This window comes from Capra hircus, chromosome 17 (genome assembly GCF_001704415.2).
Source record: "Capra hircus breed San Clemente chromosome 17, ASM170441v1, whole genome shotgun sequence".
Lineage (NCBI taxonomy): Eukaryota > Metazoa > Chordata > Mammalia > Artiodactyla > Bovidae > Capra > Capra hircus.
In genome coordinates, this window is record NC_030824.1 from 56,634,775 (window position 1) to 56,660,184 (window position 25,410).

The 25,410-nt window shown below is 41.0% G+C and overlaps 2 protein-coding genes and 1 pseudogene across 2 annotated transcripts in view; 1 reads left to right on the forward strand and 2 right to left on the reverse strand.

Annotated features, from left to right (window-relative positions):
* SMARCA5 (SWI/SNF related, matrix associated, actin dependent regulator of chromatin, subfamily a, member 5) overlaps window positions 1-4,909 on the forward strand; it is a 35,743-nt gene extending 30,834 nt beyond the window's left edge. The window contains exons 21-24 of the mRNA XM_018061569.1: window positions 493-611; window positions 1,024-1,236; window positions 2,751-2,858; window positions 3,634-4,909. Of these exons, the coding sequence (XP_017917058.1) occupies window positions 493-611; window positions 1,024-1,236; window positions 2,751-2,858; window positions 3,634-3,699 (506 nt within the window). The 3' untranslated portion in view covers window positions 3,700-4,909. The remainder of the gene's footprint in view (window positions 1-492; window positions 612-1,023; window positions 1,237-2,750; window positions 2,859-3,633) is intronic.
* The window catches only part of FREM3 (FRAS1 related extracellular matrix 3), a 99,461-nt gene continuing 82,857 nt past the window's right edge, over window positions 8,807-25,410 (reverse strand). Inside the window, exons 7-8 of the mRNA XM_005691247.2 lie at window positions 15,373-15,522; window positions 8,807-9,201 (exon numbers count right to left, since the gene is read on the reverse strand). Coding sequence (XP_005691304.2) covers window positions 8,960-9,201; window positions 15,373-15,522 — 392 coding nt within the window. The 3' untranslated portion in view covers window positions 8,807-8,959. The remainder of the gene's footprint in view (window positions 9,202-15,372; window positions 15,523-25,410) is intronic.
* LOC102189058 lies at window positions 13,037-13,513 on the reverse strand (annotated as a pseudogene).

Sequence of the window (25,410 nt, forward strand, 5' to 3'; positions counted from 1 at the left end):
AGTATCTTGTTTTGTTTTTTAAAAATTGAGTTGGAAAAGCTCCCCTTCTTTAAAATGGCATCATTAATTTTTCTTTTTTTACCCTTGTTAACTAACTGTAACCAAGAAAACAAGAATAGGTCACTGAATAATTGTGCTTTCTTTTTACCTCATTTCACTTGATAACTTTTCAAATACTATATAATTCTGTGTTTCTTGAAGTCTGTTGGGTTGACAAGTGGATATGTGTAGTTGTGCTTCGGTGATTGCTGAAAATTTCAAAAGAGCAGAGAATTAGGTGTTGGGAGATGCTTAAATCATGCCGTTCACCTTTTTTTTTTTTTACAGTTAAGGAAACAGATAATTGTGTGACTTACTATATTAGATGTGGGAAGAAGGGAAACATTTCTTAATCCTTAGCAAATGAAATAGATCAGAGCATTTATAGAAACAAGTTACTTACATTTCTTCCCTTTCTCTACCTCTCCCGTTTGCCCAATCTTACTCCTACAGCTGTGTTCTGGGAACGATGCAATGAGCTGCAGGACATAGAAAAGATTATGGCTCAGATCGAGAGAGGAGAGGCGAGAATTCAGAGGAGAATTAGCATCAAAAAAGCACTTGACACGAAGGTACTTTGAATAGTAATAAGTATTGTAATTAATAAAATAACTCCTGTAAGTATAAGAGTTAAAGTAACTTTTTAAAAGGAAAAGAAATGAGTTAAAATTAAAAATTTCTTCAGAGAACAACATTGAAAATTCATGGGCATTTTCAACAGAATTTACCTCAGTATTTCAGTTGGTATATGTGAGTCAGTGTCTCTGTGATTTAGCTCTTTGCTACATAGTACTAGAAAGTCTGAGTCTGTATTTATTTTTATAATAATAAAGACCAGTTGTTTCAGAACAAAGGTGATACAGTGGAAGTGCGTTGGATAAAAAATGGATATGAAATACAACATTTATAGCCAACTTTACTGAGTTTGAAATATAGGTTCTATGGGATTTGTATTTTGTATAATGTGAAATCCGGTTTTCATAGATCGGACGGTACAAAGCACCTTTTCATCAGCTGAGAATATCTTATGGTACTAACAAAGGGAAAAACTACACTGAAGAGGAAGACCGCTTCCTGATCTGTATGCTTCACAAGCTTGGATTCGACAAGGAAAATGTGTATGATGAGCTGCGGCAGTGTATTCGCAACTCTCCTCAGTTCAGATTCGACTGGTTTCTAAAGTCCAGAACCGCAATGGTGAGTACTGGGGCCTTTTTGTGGACTGAAGCAAACAATTCAGACGAAGTAGATAATGTAGTATTGTTTAAGGTACCTTTTAAATTTTTATTAAGAGAAAATTTGTGTATCTTTGAAGTAAATTTTTGTTAGATTGCTGTTTGTATCAAAGGTTAAAGTAGTTCCTTAAGAAACAGTTCACCTCCACAGTTACAAACCTGATGTCATGAGTCACTTACAAAGTTTATTTTTTCCATCGTTTGATAGCACTTCTTTTAACATCACTATATACAGTAGGATTAGTTTTTTGTGTAAATTTTAATCTAGCTTTAAGTAGAAGAAAAAGTCGCATCAGTTTTAACTTGTGAATAAGATGATCACAATTTAAAATTTGACTTTTGCTTTTGTAAATATACACATTTTTATAAAGAAAGGACTTCTACTCATGCATCTGCCCATCAGAATACTGTATTTCCAGTTAATTAAAAAGAGCTTAGTGTGGTAAAATACTGTACTGTTTTAATGCTAGGTTCTGATCAGCAAGTTCCATTTTTATGACGTAAAATTAGAATTCATAAAAATTTAGCTTTGATGAATTGTTCTTCCCTTATGTATTTTGCCACCTTTGAATTTTTAGCTTCATCTTGCGTTCTTCAGGATGATATTAATGCCAAAAAAAGTTCTGTAGTCTTAATTTTGAGATATACTGGGGTAGCAAAGTTTAAACAATATTATAATAATAAACTTTCTCTCAGTATATTTAAAATACATTGTTGCTCTTCAAGATGGGGGATAGTTTACAGTCTTGTAAGTGTTTGACCACTGAAGGTTTTTTTTCCCATTAAATGTCACTGGAGGCTGGTGTTTTATGAAACTCTAGGTTGGGAAATGTTGCACTATAAATGCATTATAAATATACAATGAGAGGAGACTGATTCAGGTGCCATAAGCTCTGTATTATATCTTTTAAAGTAGGAACAGCTACTTCATAGTTAGTAAGGGAAACAAGATGCAGTGCCACCTTAATTTACTGGTGCTGTACCAGGGCCTAAAACTTGTTACTTCCTAATGTGGTTCATGTTAAGGCACACATACAAAGTGATAATATGTGTATTGCCCCTTCCCCTTGTGCTGGAACAGTTGAGGCGTGATCTTTGTCTATAAGCCAGGCAGATTCATACCATAGCACATCTCTAAAACGTTCTGGTGTATGTATCTCAGTAAATTCAGAACTTGGATGTAGCGTACTACCTTCTCTCTGTATGTACTGTTGCAGATATTTCCTGGCTGTGTCCTGTATGGTAGTATGGCCTATAATGAAGTGAAAGATGCACACATATCTTATTTTAATCCCCCTGGCATGGATTGTGTATGAAAATTAGTAGGTTTTTGCTTTAAAAAACTTGAATATATTTGGAGGGGGGTGTAAGTGATGATATGCTATTAAAACGTACCTTTGGTTTTGAAATTGTATTCATGAAACCTTATAGATGGAGAATACAGATTTATCATGTAAAGTTGTGTTTATAACTCAGGAACTCCAGAGGAGGTGTAACACCTTAATTACCTTGATTGAAAGAGAAAATATGGAACTAGAAGAAAAGGAGAAGGCAGAGAAGAAGAAAAGAGGACCCAAACCTTCAGTGAGTACTGATGAAAGTGTAAATGTCCTCTTGGGGGGCTTAACTGTTTTCAAGAATTTGAACATTACTTGGCTTATCACTGATGCATTAGTCTTTTTTTTTTTTGCTAGATCGTATAACATTAAATTGCTTAAAAAGTATAAACAAACCTGATTGCATTGTGTGGGGAAAATCATGTTATGATGGTAGTTCACAGTGTGAGGATTGGTAAAAATTTGGTAAGCTCTGTCTTGTGAGTGCCAAGAGCCTACACTTGACTTTGAGAATACAGGTTAAAATATTAGAATATTTAAATAAATATTAGGAAAGCAGTGACTTTTACAACCTTTACTGTTCACTTCTAAACTTTGGTTTCTTTCCCCAGTGATCTCTTAGCATTGTGAAGGCAAAAATTATGAGAGAGAAAAAGTCATTTTGTTATTTAGTAATAACTTACAGGGTCATGAGTAAATGAATGTCTGCAGAAAGTCTGGTGTTCATGTAACCTCACAAAGTATTTCTCATTACCGCTATTTCAAATACAAAGCATGTGTTTGGTGTATTGACTTACTGTTGTTAATTGTGAATTACTCATTACTTCATTAATAGCAGTAAATTCTTTGTGTTATTAAAATACGTAGATAAGATTATTTAGAGAATTAAGGTTCTTTGGGTTAAGAAAATTAATACCTGTTACCAGGTGGCAGTTATTAGTAAAGTGCTATCATGTATCTTCCAGTATATTTCATGTCAATATTACTCTTGTGATGAAGGAAACCCTTTTGTTTGTTTCTAGACACAGAAACGTAAAATGGATGGAGCACCTGATGGCCGAGGAAGGAAAAAGAAGCTGAAACTATGAATACATATTTGTTTCATAATCACTAACTTTAAACCAGTAGTTCTTTAATTTACGGGTCTTCATAAGATGTACTGTACAATGCTCAATTGTTATGTCATTCAACGACATCAGGTTCATCTGTTTACCGAGCTAGAGACATAGTATGTAGTTTCACTTTTTTAAATGCAACAGCTGTGCTGAAATTTTTTTATCATTAACACTTGAAGTAATAAAATAGGCTTCATTTATTAATAAATGTTTCATTTGATTTATTTTTCTATTATAGTTCCATTTGTGAGGATCGTGACTTTGTTTATGAGCTATAATTTCTATACCTGTGACGCTTAAAAGGAAGCAAACAAGTTAAAAAAAGAAAATTGCAGATAACACTTGTCCCTTCAGTCTTCACTTAGTTGTGTAATTGTTTTAATTCACTTTGCCTTTGCAGAAGTTTGGGTATCTTCTTTGTAGTGCTATTGAGTTTCATCCAGGAAGATTATGTACATTGCATTCTCCTTGCTTATATTATGGGTAGAATGGGAAAAAAAGGCAAGACAAATTCTCATTAAATTCTATGCATATTTCTGTTGCGCTGTTTCTATAGTTCTGAGGTGATGAATATGCCCTATTCTGTTTGGAAGAATGGCCTTTTAGTTGTATAGCCAAAGACATTTAGTATTTTCTGGTTCCTTAAGGTGTTATTGTACCATTTTGTAAAAGGATATTATTATTATTATTTTTAATTGTTTGGTAAATATTTTTGACAAATTACTTCTGAAGCAGCCACAACTTGGAAAGATAATGTCAAAACTTACGATGATTTTTTTCTTTTTTTCAAAAGACCCAGCCAAAATAAGGTGTCAATTTGTCATACTGTTAAATTGAAATTGGTAACAAAATGTATCCCCTTCGGGTTTAACCTTTTTTGGGTTTTAGAGTAATTGAAAATTTTATTTTATTATATTTAAAATAATTTCTAAGTGTGAACAGCAAGAATGACTTAATTCCAGTTTTTATTTTCTATGGACAGACTTGATAAACTGGAGACCCTGAAGCAGGATTACCCAAATTGTAGTGTCAGGATTTTAGCTGTACCAGAGGCCTTTATGTGCTACACATAATTTGTATAAAGTTTTATATGTGCAAATTGGGTACATAAATAGTTCTCCATTTTTCTAAGGGAATGCAATAAATGTAGCATCGTGAATAAATATAACTTTTATAATCCTTAAGTGGTCTTTTCTTTCCATTTCTTTAATTTTCTTTTCTCATTTGATTTTTATTCACTTTTTTCCCTTAGGATGCTATCTTTTTTCCTTAGATTTCCTCCGCATATCAGTTGCTTTTATCAGCCCACACATAATTGAGATTTCTATTTATAATGCTGGTTTCTATAATATTACTAATACTGTTTACTTCTAAAAAGTGGGGTTGTTGCCATCGGTGTCAAGCAAAATGCAGTGTTTATAGCAGTTTGTGGAGTGATTTGAGTGTGTTTTGTGACCCCGCCCCCCATTGACTTAACACCTAGGATTCAATTACGGATCTAATGTATGCAAAATTGAGGAATGGTTAATCTTTCCATGTAAAAAGCTATTAAGAGTGGTGGCCTTATTTTGAAAGAAAAGGGAAAATACAAGGTTGAAGAAGACTTTACAGAGATCACAGAAGTGTTTTCAAGTCAAAAACAGCCTAATAGTCCTTCAGAACTCAGGGACACTGGGACCTACCTACATGTGTAGACACTTGAAAAAAGCATGAAAAGAAACAATTTATCAGAATTTAGCATTGTGGATCACAGGTCAGTTAGGATATCACTGTTGCATGGTTATCTAGAATAAAGCCAAGTTTTTCTTTATACTGCTCCTTAAGGAAAAATGATGACTTAAGCCCAACCAACTATTTTAAAACAGGAATTGGTGGTAGAGTAGACTCAAAATTGGAACCGATTTGATTTCCTCAATTTACAGTTGAGGAATAGAAAGTTTAAATGGGTGGAATGAATGGTCCTAAAGCCAGCTTAGAAGAGGCTGGGTGTTTACCTAGGTGACCACAGGGTCTCAGTCAGTTGTTAGATTATTTCATTTAATAGATAATTATGTATTACTCTGTTGGGAAGATTATATTTTATTGGGAAGGTGTCCAGTAAAACTTCAGTATTTTAAATATTAATGTAACCTTGGAGGAAAAAATGGAAAATTTTCCAATAGCAAATTTTTCAAATTTCAAATTCATATAGTAGACTTAAAGTGTGTGCTTTAATTTTATTGCAGGGCTTACATGTACTCATTATAATGTGTTAATCTGAACTCAGTACCCTAATTTAGGGTAGTGGCATTTATGGATAGATATCTAGATGTTGGTCTTTGTGGAACATTCAGTGTCAAATGTGACAGGTACATGATAGACAATAAAGAGGGTCAATATGTTAATATTAAACCAGCTAATACCAATTTGTTGGTTTTAAGTAATTATTTCAAATGTGATTATGCTTTATAATATTTGACTGTGTACATGTGTTTTTTAAAAATTGTTAAAGATTCACGTGTCCTTAGTGTTGTGGATAAATTCAGTTGTAGTAACATTTTAAGGAACATACATAAATCCCATTTCTGAGAAACCACCAGTCCTTAACACTGGTGGACACTGTTCTGTCACTTTCCCTGGGGGAATTAACTCAGTGGACAGGCAGGTTCAAATTGGGAAAAGTATGAAGAGACAATGAAGTCCAAAATAATGCACTTGTTTCAGGCATAGAACACAGTTATCCTGGTTCCTGTAACCATTTTAAAGGCAGGTGCAGCAGCTGGTAAAGAATCTGCCTGCAATGTGGGAGACCTGGGTTCAATCCCTGGGTTGGGAAGACTCCTTGGAGAAGGGAAAGGCTACCCACTCCAGTATTCTGGCCTGGAGAATTCCATGGACTGTAAAATTCATGGGGTCACAAAGAGTTGGACACGAGTGAGCGACTTTCACAGCTCTTTGTAAAAATCATAGCATAACATGCGTGCTGCAATTCATGGGGTTACAAAGAGTCAGACATGACTGAGCGACTGAACTGAACTGAACCTATCTCAGTCTGTCTGAAGCCACAATACAGCATGGCCCTCACACTGTAAGTTTAAAGTACTGCGTGTGTTTAGGCAGTCACTCTGAACATTGGTGAACCTTGACAGCAGAAGCAATCAGGTTAGCTTTCTGCTATCCTCACCACGAATACCTCTCTCTGAAGCCACTCTTCTGCTTGTGTCTCAGGTATCAGTACTGCAAGCTTCACTTGGAAAAATGTATCAGCCTGAATCTGATGTATTTTGAAAACGAACATAGTCATCTTTGTATTTTCAGTGATAGACTAAAACCTTCACACGGGAGCTTGTTAGAAATGCAGAATCGAAGGCCTCATGTCAGATCTGCTGCTCTAGAATCTGCATTTTAATACGATGCTCAAAGGTATCTCATGCACAGGACAATTTGAAAAGGACTGCTTTAAACACATTTTACCAAAACAAAATAATGAAACCTTAATAGTATCTTCATATTAACATGAAGATTAACAGCAACAGGGTAACATTTTTAGTTTAGGTGAGGAAGATCAATATTATTTCAGAGTGTGCTAAGTTGCTTCAGTCATGCCCGACTCTGCAACCCTCTGAACTGTAGCTCGCCAGGCTCCTCTGTCTGTGGGATTCTGTAGGCATGAATACTGGAGTGAGTTGCCATGCCCTTCAGGGGATCTTCCTGACCGAGGGATCGAACCCACATCTTCATGTCTCCTGCAGTGGTGTTGAATTTTGGATCTGCAGATAATTTTAGAAGAGATTTTTCTGGTGAGTTGTCATGTACTAGCATCAAAATCATTGCCTCTCAGTTACTTTGGGACCGTTGTGTGGTTGGAGGAACAGCAGCAGTGGCACCACCTGGGAGCTTGTTAAAATTACAGATGATCAGATCATCCTCCATTTTACTGAACTGAAATCTGGTGGGGAAGCTTTGCATTTCTGTCTCAAGCCCTCCCGGTGATACTTAACAAAGTTTGAGATGCACTGGGTTAGTACCTTTCACTATACTTGCTGGTTTCCCTTTCCTTTACATGGAACAAATGTTACGTAACTTTGGATTGTGACTTGCTTTTTTCTACTCAATTTTATAAACCCAGTTATGAAACTATAAAAGGCAGCATGCTGAGTGTATGGGTCATTAAATGAATGATGGCTGAGTCTTCTCATTTTTATAGTGAAGATGAGATGTTCATTGGTAGAGCAATAAACACCTCTCCTTATAGGGATGATGTGATGGATTGACAGTGGTCAGCTGGACTCGGTGACAGGATGATTTTAGTTGATTGTGTCATCTTTCACAGAAGGGACCATTTTTTTTTACATGGAAAATTATTCTCTGCACATTTTTCTGGTGTGTTTTCACTTTGGAGACATGATTGATCTGGTTTGAAGTCAGAAGCATGTCCCCATGTTGATGCACAGACAATATCTCCTTCTAGGGATGGTCAAGGTCAACTTGGAGAGAAGACCTTTCACATTGCAACACAGTGTGCACTGACTTCTGAGAGTTGCCGACGCTACCAAGTGGAGTTCCTGTCTGGTTGCTGTTAGAGCAGCTTACAGATAGGTCATTTTCTGTGGCTTACGTCTGAGTAGAAGGGAGGCCAGTAACATGAGGCAGCTCAAGAGCAGGAGCCCAGATGCACCCCACAAATGGACGTGGTGCTGCCTGAAGGATCCAAACCTCCAGTTTTCATTCCTATTTGCTAGTGAGCTGCACCACCTGGGAAGCAGTCTGGAAGTCTGGCTTTTTTTGAATGGTTTAGGGTGATATGCTGAGTGTGAGTGCCCTTGTTTTTATCAGCTCCTATATCTGGAGAGAGAGTCAGGAGCGAGTGCTAAGGGCACTCAGCACTATAACCTGAAAAACGGGAAGAGGATGAAGGCATCACTGTAGTTGGAATCTGCTTGTCCAGCATCAGTGGACAAAGAAAGGTTGAGCCTTTTGTTCTTCACTGTTGACTTAATTGACGACTGGGTTTCATAGGCCTTGGTGACAAAGGAAAAGGAAAAAGGAAAAAGCAGAGCACAGTCTAATAATCCTTTCTAGGCTTATTCTTCCTCTTTATATTTTCATACAGTTGCGTAAACTACACTTGCACATATCACCGGAATGTATGTAACACCAATGACAATACAATACCATTGATACACCAGGGTTGCAGTGATCCAGAAACTTGTTAGGAGAACTGCTTTGGCTGCTTCCTCTCCTTTAAAGTCTTTCAACCGAAAGGAGGACAAGCACTCTGCTTACAGTCAGTGACGGTGTCATTGATGAAAATGGTGGTTTTATTGGGTTCTCCAAGTGCTGCACCCAGCGGCATCTGAAGAAGTAATTCAAACCGCTCTGAACCCTCAAAGATGGGCTGTCCCAGGTCAGCAAGGATTGTCACTCGGAACATCTGAACACGTACTCCTGGAGCGAAGTTCAGTGTTTGGCTGACGCCAATGTAGTCTAATCCAGCTAGTGGGAAAGAAAAGGCCAAGAGTAAGATGCGGGAGTCACTACCCACAGTTTCCCTTCAGAGAAAGGTGGCTGGTCCTTAGCATTTTCCTACGTATATGGCACCCTCAAACTCATATTTTGGCTTGATCCTCAGAAAGGGGAAATTTCCACGTTCCACAAAATGCCACAACCACCACACATCCGTCACCACGTGCAATCCCCACCAATGCTTCCAAGCACTTCCACAAAAATCCCACCGATACACTGAAGGCTCTCAAGGCAACTTCAGTTTTAATGAAGGCATTTCCCTTGTTCTATTTGGAACTGTTAAGACCACGATTGTGACTTTCGTTTTGACCAGGTTTCAATCATTCACCTTTCCCAGACATTTAGTTTAACCTTAGAATATTCTGCTCAGTTTTACTGGGCCATGAAGTTCCTGCCATTTTCTCAATTCTTAATCATTTTGTAAGCTGGCTCACCTCATTGTATCACTTCTTTGCTATTTATTTAAAAAGTCATCCAATGTCATGACAAATTATAATCAAAGAGAATAGAACAAGAAACCCTGAGTAATGTATGTAAATAAATGGAAGAATAGAATATTTATGTTGTCTCATTATCTCCCCATAAAAGACTTCTTGGGGGCTACCTCAGATGGTAAAGAATCTGCCTGTAATGTGGGAGACCTGGGTTTGATCCCTGGGTTGGGAAGATCCCCTGGAGAAGGGAATGGCAACCCACTCCAGAATTCTTGCCCAGAGAATCGCATGTACAGAAGAGCCTGGCAGGTCCATGCGGCTGCAAAGAATTGGATGCAACTGAGCAACTAACACAAAAAGACTTCTTAATTACAAAGGAAGAAAAGTAACTTCATAGTAAAGAAACCTGGCACATAGCAGCTTAACCACGTGAACAAAGTTAATATCACCAACAGCGGGATAAGTTGCAATTGTGTCCCATTGGCTAGAAGGCAGTGAAAAGGCAGTACCATTTCTGTGATATTCGTTCTGAAGATGCAGAGCCTGAATCTAATTATGAGGAAAATCAGACAAGCCCAACCTGGTGGGTATTTTACAAGACTAATTTGTAATATTTCTTTAAAATTTTTATTTTATATTGGAGTATAGTATAGTTGTATCTGACTCTGTGACCCCATGGACAGAGGAGCTGGGTGGGTTACAGCAGCCCACCCGACTCTTCTGTCCATGGGATTCTCTAGGCAAGACTACTGGAGTGGTTGCCATTCCTTTCTCCAGGGGGTCTTCCTGACCCAAGGATTGAACCCAGGTTTCCTGCAATGCAGGTAGACTCCTTACTGTCTGAGCTCCCAGGGAAGCCCCCCTAGTTGACTGACAATGCTGTGTTCATTTCAGGTGTACAGCAGGACATTTCAGTTACACATATATGCATATCTATTCGCTCTCAAAGTCTTTTCCCATTTAGGTTATTTCAAGACTATTAAGTACAATTCTTTGTGCTATACAGTAGGTCCTTGTTGATTACTTATTTTTATATATAGTAGTGTCCATCTGTTAATCCCAAACTCCTAATTTATCCCTCCCCCTGGTTTATAATCTTGAAAAATATAAGTCATGAAAGTCAAAGAAAGCCCAGAAACTGTCCAGATGGTACACAAAACCAAACGACACGGTACTACATAGAATGTGATTTTGAACTGAGCTTTTTCGCTTTAAGAATGATCTGGGGGACAGCTGGTAGAATTTGAATGAGGTCTGAAGATGAGAGTGTAGTCATGTATCAGTACCCTGATTTCAAGCTTGTATTGTGGGTACACAGGAAAATGTCTCTATAGGTGTTGGCCTCCACATTTTTGAAGAGATGGTTCCAGATTTATCGGCAACCTGCTCTCAATGGTTCCAGAAAAACTAAGTGTTTTTCTTTTCTTTTCTTTTCTTTTTACTGTACTTATTACTTTTCTGTAAGTTTGAGATAATTACATTATGAAAAAAATAAGCTGATGTTGGAAAAGCACCAAGGCAGGAGAGTAAAGGAAAGGGGATTTGGGATCTTATGAGTCTGGGTTCACATGTTAATTCTGCTGTTTACTTGTATAAACTATTTCGTTGTTTGAGTCTCAATTTCTTTAACATCAAAATGGAGAAGATTATTGCTGTTTTCCAAAGTTGTTGTGAAGATAAGAGATAATACAGCAAGGATGCTAGCACAGAGTCTGTCAAATAGCAAGCATTCAGTACATAGAAATTATAATTTTTATGTCATAAATAATGATGAAATACATATGGATACATCATCATTATTGTTAATTCACCAAACTGAGCAGATGTCAAGTGTTTTCTAGACTCTAGAGATTATCAAGTCTAAACTGTTACCTCTGCATAGCTCCTGTTCAAACCCATGAGTCATGACCTCAAGCATAGATCACTTCTATCTGTCCATCCCTCCCTGAGGGCTAGCAGAGGGTCATTATTGGTATGAAAAGGAGTTCACCTAAATAAAATTTTTTTTTGAGGTGCTTTATTTGATGCTATACATAAACCACACTAAAATGCCTTTCATTAGGTAAAAGGCTAAATTTTAGACAGAGAATTTTAATTAAATTGGCATAAAGTGGACTTTGTCAGTGATTTTCAGTCCTTGCCTTAACAGGCTAATGAACACAACTTGAAGCACACGTGAATCCTCTTCTGTTCTATGAGACAGTGAAGGGACCTTTTCAGTATTTAAATATATTAATATAACCAGCTCAGTTCAGTCGCTCAGTCGTGTCCGACTGTTTGCGACCCCATGAATCGCAGCACGCCAGGCCTCTCTGTTCATCACCAACTCCCGGAGTTCACCCAGACTCGCGTCCATCGAGTCAGTGATTCCATCCAGCCATCTCATCCTCGGTCGTCCCCTTTTCCTCCTGCCCCCAGTCCCTCCCAGCATCAGAGTCTTTTCCAATGAGTCAACTCTTCGCATGAGGTGGCCAAAGTACTGGAGTTTCAGCTTTAGCATCAGTTCCTCCAAAGAAATCCCAGGGCTGATCTCCTTCAGAATGGACTGGTTGGATCTTCTTGCAGTCCAAGGGACTCTCAAGAGTCTTCTCCAACACCACAGTTCAAAAGCATCAATTCTTTGGTGCTCAGCCTTCTTCACAGTCCAACTCTCACATCCATACATGACCACAGGAAAAACCATAGCCTTGACTAGACGGACCTCAGTCAGCAAAGTAATGTCTCTGCTTTTGAATATGCTATCTAGGTTGGTCATAACTTTCCTTCCAAGGAGTAAGCGTCTTTTAATTTCATGGCTGCAATCACCATCTGCAGTGATTTTGGAGCCCCCCAAAATAAAGTCTGACACTGTTTCCACTGTTTCTCCATCTATTTCCCATGGAGTGATGGGACCGGATGCCGTGATCTTCGTTTTCTGGATGTTGAGCTTTAAGCCAACTTTTTCACTCTCCTCTTTTACTTTCATCAAGAGGCTCTTTAGTTCTTCTTCGCTTTCTGCCATAAGGGTGGTGTCATCTGCATATCTGAGGTGATTGATATTTCTCCCGGCAATCTTGATTCCAGCCTGTGTTTCTTCCAGTCCAGCGTTTCTCATGATGTACTCTGCATATAAGCTAAATAAGCAGGGTGACAATATACAGCCTTGACGTACTCCATTTCCTATTTGGAACCAGCCTGTCGTTCCATGTAACCAGTTATAGAAATCTAAATATGAAGCCAGTCTCTCATAGGCTTTGAGAAGGAATGCACCATCTCCCTGAAAAGTTTAATGTTCCTTATTCAAGTTCAATCATCTCTCTAGAAAGGGAAAGTGATAGTACTTGTTGAACCGTAATTACTATCAAAATTAAAAAGGCTGACTGTATTCGTTTAGCCACAAACCAATCTTATTTAAATCAGGACTGTCCAACAGAATTATTCCATCAGCCGTTCATGATCTGAATTCTAGTGTATGAGAGCAATTTAAATATGGTACACGTAAAAAGTCATGAGACACTTCTGTTTCATAATAAATAAGGCAGTGGCCAACTATTACTCACTGGTAGCTTTTTGGGATAAGCTATCAAGTCCTCCCTCTCTCCCTTCTTCTTAATGCCAGCAAAGATCATCTTGGTTCCAGGGATGTACTTCTTGGGATTCTCCAAGTACTCCATCAGCGCCTCCTCTCCCCAGGTGAAACCTTTGTTCTTGTTGGCATCTGTGTAAGAGAATCCAGCAGCCTGACCCGTCTTTCATCCAAACAGACCATGGAGGTTTGGCCCAGCCTTGTGCTCACTTCCCTTTTCCACAGTATGGCACTGGGCACACTTCTGAACAAAAATCTTCTTGCCCTTCTCAACATTACCCATTTTTAAAGCGTTCTTTCTCTGTGCGCGACCGAGAAGTTCCCACGCACAAGCCGAACGTCCCGCTTTCTCCACCTAAATAAATTTTAATTCTTTTCCCCAACCATAAAAAGAGTCCAAGGAGCCAACTGGTCTATAAACTTATGGCTTCACAAATATATATAGAGTGAGAAAGAGCCTGGCCTGAAAATTGAGCAAAGAGGGAGGGAAGAAAGAAAAGCCAAAAAAAAAAAAAATAATAAAGCAAGACAACAAAAGAACTCAGAAGGAGTACCACTGGTGTCGTGTACAGTATGATGGGACATATTCACTGACGTGTTATAATATGGTAATTCTCCCAAGAGCAAGTTGTCTTCAGTTTCCTTAACTGTTTCTTGGGTACAGGATGAATCCGGGTGCACATTTCCATAGACACATTTTCTCTTCATGTCCTGTCAGTTCCTGTAGGTTTTCAGATTGCTGAGTTTTATTTGCAGGATTTGTGCTTTTACTTGGTTTCTATCTTAACATATCCTCATGTGTCTTGGACTGTACCATACTAATCCTGAATTATGCTGCTTGTCACATCCCAGGAGATTAAGGTCCCTGTTTAGCAATGAAACAAATGTGGATTTCAATGCAGATGGAAATTTCCCTTTCTCTTCCTGAATCCTACTATGTGTGTGTGTGTGTGTTTTTCTTTATTTGCTTTGGCTTCAACACAGAGAAAGTGATGTTCAGAACCATTTAACTATACTGCTAGCCAGGCTTTGCTTGTCCACATCAAGAAAGGCAAAGGGGAGTGGGATGTGAGAACATGCTGATTGGAGCCGAGGAAAATGCTGGAGAGTCAGAAGTGAGAGCCTCCTACCCTCCCAGGGGGCCAGTAGGTGCCTGGATTCTCCCAGGAGCTGAAATACCTGCTCAGTCATCTCAGGTACGCTTTGGTATGACATAGTGTTTATGAGCATCTTCAAGTCTCTACAAATGTTCTTTTTCGAATTAGTTAATTATTTTGGCCCTTGTCACTCTGCGTGAGCTCTCTCTAGTTGCGGGGAACGGGCTGCTCGCTGTGTGGCTCCTCTCGCTGGGGAGCGCGGGCTCCAGGGCACGTGGGCTCAGTAGTCATGACACGGGCTTAGCTGCCCTGCAGCGTGTGCAGTCTCCCCGGCCCAGAGATGGAACCTATGTCCCCTGCCCTGGCAGGTGGGTTCTTATCTGCTGGGTCACCAGGGAAGTCCTACAAATATTCCTTTTTTAAAAAATTTATTTATTTTTAATTGGAGTGTAATTGCTTCACAATATTGTGTTGTTATATGCCAGTACATCAACATGGATATCCTTCTGTCCCCTCCCTCTTGAGTCTCCCTCCACTTCCCACCCCATTCTACCTTCCCCCTAGGTTGTCATAGTGAATATTCTTAACTTCAGAAGGTTAATTTGGACCCAAGCAAGCAGTTAATGGGACTTCCCTGGTGGCTCAGATGGTAAAGCATCTGCCTACAATGCAAGAGACCCGGGTTCAATCCGTGGGTAGGGAAGATCTCCTGGAGAAGGAAATGGCAACCCGCTCTAGTATGCTTGCCTGGAAAATCCCATAGACGGAGGAACCTGGTAGGCTACAGTCCATGGAGTTGCAAAGAGTCGGACACAACTGAGCGACTTCACTTTCCTAAGCAGTTAATGAATCAACAAATCATAAGGCCACTACTCGAATATTCCGTCTCTTCCGTAAACAGCAGAAGTCATTCTATACAGCCAGGGAGGAGAAAATTTAAATCAGAGCCTCTCCACAAAGACTTGGCAAGCTACACTTGAACAGACTAGACCTCACCCTATATGAATGTCAGGATGGTGACACATTTTAAAAATGGGCTGCTTACCTTCTGCTGAGGCCGGCTCTGTTCTCTTGGAGCGCACGGTGACAGAGGACGCTTGGGAAAGGTCCGTGCCTGTCCTCCGGACGCAAACCTCCACGGAGCCAGCACTTTCCTCAACGTGATATTCAGCATCTCCAAAGTGCAGGGCAGGCTCTGGGGAGACAGGAAGGGACAGATTAAGAATGCTGCTGCCTTCCAAGACCCTCATTTCCTCTGGCCCCACGGGAGCCTGGGCATTTGTCTCCGTCACCAGACTTGGCAGGTCCCATGGGCTTGAGAGGAAACAGGCAAAGCACACAAATGACCACATCAAGGAGTCTTATGCCATGATGGCTTAGATTCCAGGAAGGGCAGTGAGAGAAAATCAGAATTCTATTCATTTTCCTCCTTTAAGAGAGATCTGTTGTGCAAAGAATTTTCCCAGTTGGGGAAAACTGGTCAACTAGCTGTAACTCCGGCAAGCCAGCTATCATTTGGGAAAAGATGGTGGGGAACTAGGGAGGCTTTTTTCTCAAGGGAGAAGGGCCCTTCATGCCGAGGCATAGTCCAGCCAGGGGTCTGAACTCAGCATCTGCTGCTGCACCTTATCCCATATGTTTCTTTGTCACAAAGACAGACAGAAATTAGAGGCAAAAAAAGGGGTCCCCTAGAATAGAAGGCTGAGGGCAGCCAGGGTGGGCATCAGACTCTGAGAGCAGGTGAAAGTGACTGTGTTAGTTGCTGAGTCATGGCCGGCTCTGTGTGACCCCATGGGCTGTGGCCCACCAGGCTCCTCTGTCCGTGGGAATTCTCCAGGCAAGAGTACTGGAATGGGTAGCCATTTCTGTCTCCAGGGGATCTTTCCCACCCAGGGATCAAACCCAGGTCTCCTGAATTGCAGGCAGATCCTTTACCATCTGAGCCGCCAGGGAAGCCTGAAAGCAGGGGGAAGAGAGGAATGCATCTAATGGGGGGAAAATCTGCCAAGTCAAGACTTGTCCAAGCAGACATACTCGTCCACTTCCAGTTCTCTAAGTTCTAAAAAGCAGCCTATGACTCTTCAAAGCTTATCCAAGTTTCAGCTGTTACACTTGACATGATAAAAGTCAGAAACGAATGCTTTCCCTCAGACTGTGACATTCAGAGGCAAAAAGATATCCATACCAGGCAGCAGCTTCACCACAGAGGCATGACCACTGAGCTGGTAAATGGAAAACGGTAAATCAGCACCACAGAGACGAAACCTCTGCAAGTACAATACAACACAGAAGCATATCAGAATGGAATTGGGATTTTGGAAGGTAGAAATCCACTGTAATAAACAGTATTTGCCCAGGATGTATTTTAGCAGATCTCTCCATGCTGCAGAGTTTTACCAAACGTTTCACGGTGGTGTGCCAGAGCTCTCATAATCTGACTAGCGTCCGTTCTTTCCGGAGTCTTCACGCACCGTTCCTGACCCTGTGCCCTGTTACACAGAACATCTCTCCAGGCAGCCAGCACAGCACGTGGTCAGGGCCTCCATCTCCACTGGTGATGCCCTCGGAGCTGAAACGCCCTCCTCAACATGCTAACCTCACACACTCCTTTTGTAAGACTTTGGCTGAGTGACCTGCTCTGGGAGGTCATGTGCGTGTCTGCATGCTAAGTCACTCGGTCGTGCCCGACTCTTTGCAGTCCTACGGACTGTGTGGCCCGCCAGGCTCCTCGGTCCATGGGATTCTCCAGGCAAGAATACTGGATTGGGTTGCCATGCTCTCTTCCTGACCCAGGGACCGAACCCGTGTCTCTTATGTCTCCAAGCCCCGGGAAGCCATATATATGCCCTTAAGGGGGAAGCTGTTCCTTATCCCGTGCTCCCCTGACACTTTGCACAGCTCACTAGTTGCAGTGATGGGTCATTCTTGCTATTTGCTGTCCTCAGATGCGTCGCAGGTGGGGGTCTGCACTCAGAAAAGGGTGTGGGGAGGTCATTCTCTCTTAAACATTTTTATTTCTATTTTTGGCTGCACCGGGTCTTGGTTGTGGCAAGCAGGATCTTCAGTTGCTGCAGGTGGGATCTAGTTCCCTGACCAGGGGTGGAGACCAGGCCCCCAGTGCTGGAAACACGCCAAGTCTTAGCCACTTAGACCAGTGAAGTCCCCATCCTCTCTTTTTGACTCAGAAGTTTCACTCCACCTCCCCATTGTTGCTGGCGGATGTTTTGGATACCTCTAAGCTTGGACAGGAAACAGGGTGGACAAGAGAAGCAGACAAGATCTTGATGGGTTTTATCACGGTGACTGCACTCTTGGGTCTTAGAAGATTGGAAGAGAGCAGATTCTGTTTCTCACGGGCACTTTGGTGTGTTCTTTGGAGATCTCTCATTCCCATGGCTGAGTACTTCTCATCTGCAATCCCTTTGATAAGGATGTGTGCGTGCTAAGGCCTTTCAGAATGCACCCCTATCCTGGCTGATCATCAATCCTTCCTCATGTATCAGCATTTGGCGATGCTTCTGTGGGGATTGTTCCTCCCTCTAGATGGCGCTATTGGACAAGGCCTAAGACGGGTCCATTCTGGATCTCTTCTGCGAGGGTGGCTCTCATCTGGTCCAGGACAAGCCTCCCGCATCCTTTGCTTGATACACCCTAGGGATACTGCCTCATCCTAATGCACTCCCTCTTGTTTGATCATTTTTCAGAGCAGCTAATCAGCATATCTCCTACACTGAGGTTTTCCAGATAGAGCCAGTTTCCTCCACACCATAGGTGACACACTTTACCCTTATCGTGGTCTCATGGTTTAGCACCTCTTTAAAGAGTTAAAATGTTAAAGCCACCATTTCTTATACACTGTTCTGTGTTATCAGAGCCTTACCAATACCTCAAGACCAGCGACCGCATTCCACATCCCCTTAGAAACAGTTTGGTTGGTGTGTTATATTCAAGAATGTGTCGAGTGGCTAATTTTAATTTCCTTCTGATATACTTTGAACTTACTACAAATTATATTTTTTTAAAGTTGAGACTAATGGATCTGCTTATTTAGCACAGAATTTCCTCTGTGTGGTATTAGGGAAGGAAGAAAGGTAAGATAAAAAAAATTGAGTTATGTCACTGTTCAGAAAAAAAAAAAGTAAGAATCAAGCTTCTCCGAATACCTTAAGATACAGGATGTAAGAAGAGGACAGTGTCACTTAGAAGAAAAAGCACTAAATTCTTCTGGGATGCTGTGTATACTGAGCATAAGGAGATTTGTTCAAATAGAGGAAAGAGATGCTCTGTGCAGCCCAGTGGTATCTCTAAGTAGTTGTCACTCAAGATCTGTTTAAAAAATTGAGATGCTGGCAATGATTCTTATGGGTGGGCAGTTATGAGAGTAGAATGTTTTGACCACTTATGTTAAATGGATTCTACAACCATAGCTGTGTTTTTCTTTCCTTTAAAAGAAAATGACCTTTAAATGGAAATAAGAAAAAGAAATATGACAAAGTAGAAAGGGAAACTTTCGAGAGAGGTATGACCATCATTTAAAAATGAGTTCACTGTGCAGATTCAGAGAAATTTCATACCAAGGTCCAAAGAGGACTTACCGGGGAAGGCACAGACACACTGTTGTGAAACTTTGCCAAACCACCCTGAACAGGAGAGAGGCCGAGAGATGGAAGACTGGGAGATGTTTTCTCAGTTATCTCGGAAGACAAAATAGATTCTGGAGACAAGAGGGAAGGCTTAATCACTAGAAAAACTCTGGACCCGTGTATTTCAACAGTTTCTGGATCTTTAGAAAAGGAAGAAGCAATGCCGATGAGTCAGCATCAGGTTCTTAACATCTGGTTTCATGAAGTTAAGTTTAATGTTTTTCAGTTCAGCTGAACAGACATCTTTTGAGCATCCTCTATATAGTCTAACTATGGGGCAGCCACTCTGATGCCCATCAGCTGACCCTGAGTGCGCTGACAAAAGAAGGGACCACCTCAAGGCTCAGAAGGAGGAGTTTTGGAAGAAAATTACTGTGCTAGCCTCAAAGAATGAATGAGAATTGATCCACGAGAACAGTGGAAGAATATCCCTAACAGAGTGGCTCATATGAAAAAGGAAGGCCCAGAAGCATGACAAAGCCTCGGGTTTGGGAAGGAATAAAAAAGGGCGTTTCTTGGAAACGTTTAAGGTGAGAGTAGATGAACGAGGGGATGAGTTTTGAGAGGAAGGGAGAAATCAGAGCCTACAGAAACTTGGATCCACTTTAACTAGATAGGACTTCACTTTCTAGACTCTCCTTAGAATATAGGGGCCAATTAAAAAAAAATTTTTTTTAATTTTATTTATTTTAATTGGAGGCTAATTACTTTACAATATTGTAGTGGTTTTGCCATACATTGACATGGATCTGCATGGGTGTACATGTGTTCCCCTTCCTGAACCCCCTTCCCACCTCCCTCCCCATACCATCCCTCTGGGTCATCCCAGTGCACCAGCCCCGAGCATCCTGTATCATGCATCAAACCTGGACTGGTGATTCATTTCACATATGATAATATACATGTTTCAATGCCATTCTCCCATATCATCCCACCCTCGCCCTCTCCCACAGAGTCCAAAAGACTGTTCTATACATCTGCGTCTCTTTTGCTGTCTCGCATACAGGGTTATCGTTATCATCTTTTTAAATTCCATATATATGTGTTAGTATACTGTACTGGTGTTTTTCTTTTTGGCTTACTTCACTCTGTAAGTGGAAATCCAGTTTCATCCATCTCATTAGAACTGATTCAAATGTATTCTTTTTAATTGCTGAGTTATACTCCATTGTGTATATGTACCACAGCTTTCTTATCCATTCATCTGCTGATGGACATTTAGGTTGCTTCCATGTCCTGGCTATTATAAACAGTGCTGTGATCAGCATTGGGGTACACATGTCCCTTCCTTTTTTTTTTCCTTTTTTGCTCAACTTTTTTTTTTGTATCTTTTGATTCTGGTTTCCTTGGTGTGAGAATGGTTTGAAATAGTCACTGGTGTATATACTAGTAATAGAGTGGGAGATGATGATGGTATGGGAGAGATGGATGTAGTTAGTGTCCTGACCAGCATCCAGGGATTGGACGTAGGTGGCTTCTAGGATGCCCTGCCAGTGTGGGGATGGGATCATCATAAACTCAGTTGGGAAGATAAGAGGGGAAACAGTCTTGGCTAGGGGTGGAAAGGCGTTAATGTGTGAATCTGGAGTTCGAGAATCAAGTCAGGGCTGGAGATTTAGGAGTCGCTAGTGTACAAGTTTAGAGAAGGCAGTGGCACCCCACTCCAGTATTCTTGCCTGGCAAATCCCATGGGTGGAGGAGCCTGGTAGGCTGCAGTCCATGGGGTCGCTAAGAGTCAGATATGACTGAGCGACTTCACTTTGACTTTTCACATTCATGCGTTGCAGAAGGAAATGGCACCCCACTCCAGTGTTCTTGCCTGGAGAATCTCAGGGACGGGGGAGCCTGGTGGGCTGCCATCTATGGGGTCGCACAGAGTCGGACATGACTGAAGCGACGCAGCAGCAGCAGCAGCAGCAGCAGCAGCAGTGTACAAGTTGTGGACAATCCTGTATTATTTTAGAGGGTATGATCATCCAGTGTGAATGAGTAAAGAGAATGGTTGTTGAGGTGTCAACCACCAGGGAGACTGGCAGAGGGGAAGAAATGCAAAAAAATAGAGACAGAGAAAGAGTGACAGAGAGAAGAGTGGATCCAGGAAAATTGATAGAGTAGAAACAATTGAGAAATATAAGTGACCACAATGCAGCAAGTATACGCAGAAAGATGTGTGCAAGCCACCAGTGCTAATCAGTGGCACAACAACCAAAATACACTTAGTAAACTTCCAACTGTGTCAAGTGAGCTATAATGCCTAAAATAAGAACCGAAATAAAACTTTTTCTGCATTTAAAACTGTTAACAACTGTGTTATCATATGACTAACCTTCTAAAGCATAGTGTTACTCTTCCTTCCGAACAGTTTTCTGGTTTTTACAGTACAGCAATGTGTCTTTCAAGTTTTAAAAACATTTTGTGTTGAAGTTTATCTTGGCCCATAGCAATAGTATTAAGCATATTGAAAAAAAATTGGATGTAATTTCACCAAAATAACACTTTGTTTTTGTGCAAGTTTTCCTTACAGAGTTTTCTTAAATCTGTCATTATTCTGTTAAATGCCCATTACTGATAAGACCCTCATCTAGCTGGCAATCTTTACAGGCAAATTTAAACTTTTTTTTTTTTTTTTTGTATTGGGGTATTGGATTGGGGGCAGGAGGAAAAGGGGACGACAAAGGATGAGATGGCTGGATGGCATCACCGACTCGATGGACATGAGTCTGAGTGAACTCCGGGATATGGTGATGGACAGGGAGGCCTGGCGTGCTGCGATTCATGGGGTCGCAAAGAGTCGGACACGACTGAACGACTGCACTGAACTGAACTGACTGATAGCCAATTAACAATGCTGTGATAGTTTCAGGTAAAGAGCAAACGAACTCAGCCATGTATATAAATGTATCTATTCTTCACCAAACTCCCCTCCCATACAGGCAAATTTTATGCATGTTATACAAATCTTATTACCTCAGGACAAAACTAAGAACCATCTGAAATTGGACAGCAATTCTTTTTTGTGACAGATACAAGAATTTCCAAATGGCATGTTAGAAGTGCAGTGTCCAGCAGATAGGTGGAGACCTGCTATAACGTATTAACAAACAGAACAGACACATTGTGCTGATTAACCAGGGTCTTTAGTTTCATCTTGGCCTTGTTAAGTGCAAGTAGCAGCTAAAGTCTTTAGTAGGTGAACGCACAGGAAGCGCACTGTGCATCAGTTCAGTGAACATTTACTGGCCATATTCTGTGGCCTCTGTGCATGGAGCTGGCGTATCGGGGTTTTCCTGTCAGTGTGGGCCAGGGGCTTGAGTTGTTAGACTGTCTTTGCTCCTGTGCAATTTTTTTGCTTAGCATCACCCCACAGTAGTTGCCTTTACAAATACATTCCTGCAGGTGACCCATCTGATGAGGGGATAGTTGATCTCTATTTAAGGAAGCTAAACATTTCCCAGAGTCTAGCTGCTGAGTCACTTCAGTCGTGTCTGACTCTGTGTGACCCCATAGACGGCGGCCCACTAGGCTCCCCCATCCCTGGGATTCTCCAGGCAAGAACACTGGAGTGGGGTGCCATTTCCTTCTCCAATGTATGAAAGTGAAAAGTGAAAATTGAAAGTGAAGCCGCTCAGTCGTGTCCAACTCGCAGCGACCCCAGGGACTGCAACCTACGAGGCTCCACTGTCCATAGGATTTTCCAGGCCAGAGTACTGGAGTGGGTTGCCATTGCATTTCATCCCAGCTCTAACTCTTGAGCTGCTTGGCTACATCTTTATGTTGCTATATATCGTGTCATCACTTGGCCTAAAGGAAAACAAGCTTTTGCTATAAGATGATGGACTTGATACTTCTGAAGAAAGGAAGCATTACTGGTATTTAACATGCGCTCAGACTGGCCTACTAGACACAAATGCTAACCCTGGAAAATGAGTATGGACTTTTCCCAATTTCTTTCAAGTAGTCAGTTTTGTAGGACACATGTTTTCATTCCTGGCTGAAAGGGCAATGGAACTACTTCCTGAGATGTGATAGAATTTGATCAATGTTTTTGCTTAAACGCTGAATTAGGAGACTTGTCATTTCGCAAAAGTAGTCCAAAAGATTATCATCATATAGTAGGTGTGCTAGTAATCACTGTGGTTGTTTCCTCAAGGCCAAATTATGATGGCACCATTCAAAGGAACCATTGGTATCATGAATGGCAAAATTTGTTCTTGGTAGACAGTCCCTAATATCTCTTTGGTTTCACAGGGAATATAATAGAAATTCTAAATTTCAGCATACTGAAAATTGAGTATACTGAGCAATATTCCATTGTATGTATATACACACCACATCTTTATCCCCTCATCTGCTGATGGACGTTTAGGTTGCTTCCATGTCTTGGCTACTGTAAACAGTGCTGCAGTCAACACTGGGAAGCATGTATCTTTTCGAATTACAATTTTCTCCGGATACATAGTCAGAAGTAGGAATGCAGGATCCTATGACAACTGTGCTTTTGAATTCTTAAGAGACCTCCATACTGTTCTCCAAAGTGGCTACACCAATTTACATTCCCACCAACGGTACAGGATGGCTTCTTTTTCTCCACATCCTCTCTAGCATTTATTAGTTGTAGGCTTTTTGATGATGGTTGTTCTGACTGGAGTGAGGTGATGTCTCATTGCAGTTTTGACTTGCCATTTCTAATAGTGATGTTGAGCACTTTTTCATGTCTTTATTGGCCATTGGTATGTCTTCTTTGGAGAAATGTCTATTTAGATCTTCTGCTTATTTTTTGATTGAGTTGTTAGCATTTTTTATATTGAACTGTCATATGCATTATTTTAAGAAAAACAATAGTTATCTTTATTCTAAGGGGGCCCTTTTTGAAAAGAAATGATACAATGAAGAATGCATAGACATCAGAAGTGAAGTGAAGTCACTTAGTCGAGTCTGACTCTTTGCGACCCCATGGACTGTAGCCCACCAGGCTCCTCGGTCCATGGGATTTCTGTAGGCTTGAATACTGGAGTGGGTTGCCATTTCCTTCTCCAGGGGATCTTCCTGACCCAGGGATCGAACCCAGGTCTCCTGCATTGTAGGCAGACGCTTTACCATCTGAGCTACCAGGGAAGTCCTGGTATAGACATCAGAGTCTATACTTATTCTTCTCTCTTGAGACTTGTGAAAATATATTTGGGAACTGAACTTAGTCCCTGGCAACTTTTTTTCTTTTTTGAGTAGAGCATTCTGAGATTTTGTCCACAGGATATAATATCAACAAACAAAATTTAGGAGACAAAACAAAGAAAAACCAAACCAACTTTAATCTCACTCATATTTTCCTTTGTCCTAGAACAATAGGACCCCTTGGACTGTAGCCCTCCAGGCTCCACTGTCTGTGGGATTTCCCAGGCTAAAATACTGTAGTGGGCTGTTATTTCCTCTTTCAGGGGATCTTCCTGACTCAGGGATCAAACCTGGGTCTCCTGCTTTGCAGACAGATTCTTTACCATCTGAGCCATCAGGGAAGCCCAGAATGATATGTTCAGTTGCTCAGTCATGTCCAACTCTTTGCAACCCCATGAATTGCAGCACGCCAGGCCTCCTTGTCCATCACCATCTCCCGGAGTTCACTCAGACTCACGTCCATCGAGTCCGTGATGCCATCCAGCCATCTCATCCTCGGTCATGCCCTTCTCCTCCTGCCCCCAATCTCTCCCAGCATCAGAGTCTTTTCCAATGAGTCAACTCTTCGCATGAGGTGACCAAAGTACTGGAGTTTCAGCTTTAGCATCATTCCTTCCAAAGAAATCCCAGAGTTGATCTCCTTCAGAATGGACTGGTTGGATCTCCTTGCAGTCCAAGGGACTCTCAAGAGTCTTCTCCAACACCACAGTTCAAAAGCATCAATTCTTCGGCGCTCAGCCTTCTTCACAGTCCATCTCTCACATCCATACATGACCACAGGTAAAACCATAGCCTTGACTAGACGGACCTTAGTCAGCAAAGTAATGTCTCTGCTTTTGAATATACTATCCAGGTTGGTCATAACTTTTCTTCCAAGGAGTAAGCATCTTTTAATTTCATGGCTGCAGTCACCATCTGCAGTGCTTTTGGAGCCCCAAACAATAAAGTCTGACACTGTTTCCATTGTTTCCCCATCTATTTCCCATGAAGTGATGGGACCGGATGCCATGATCTTCGTTTTCTGAATGTTGAGCCTTACGCCAACTTTTTCACTCTCCTCTTTCACTTTCATCAAGAGGCTTTTTAGGTCCTCTTCACTTTCTGCCATAAGGGTGGTGTCATCTGCAGATCTGAGGTTATTGATATTTCTCCCGGCAATCTTGATTCCAGCTTGTGTTTCTTCCAGTCCAGTGTTTCTCATGATGTACTCTACATATAAGTTAAATAAGCAGGGTGACAATATACAGCCTTGACGTACTCCTTTTCCT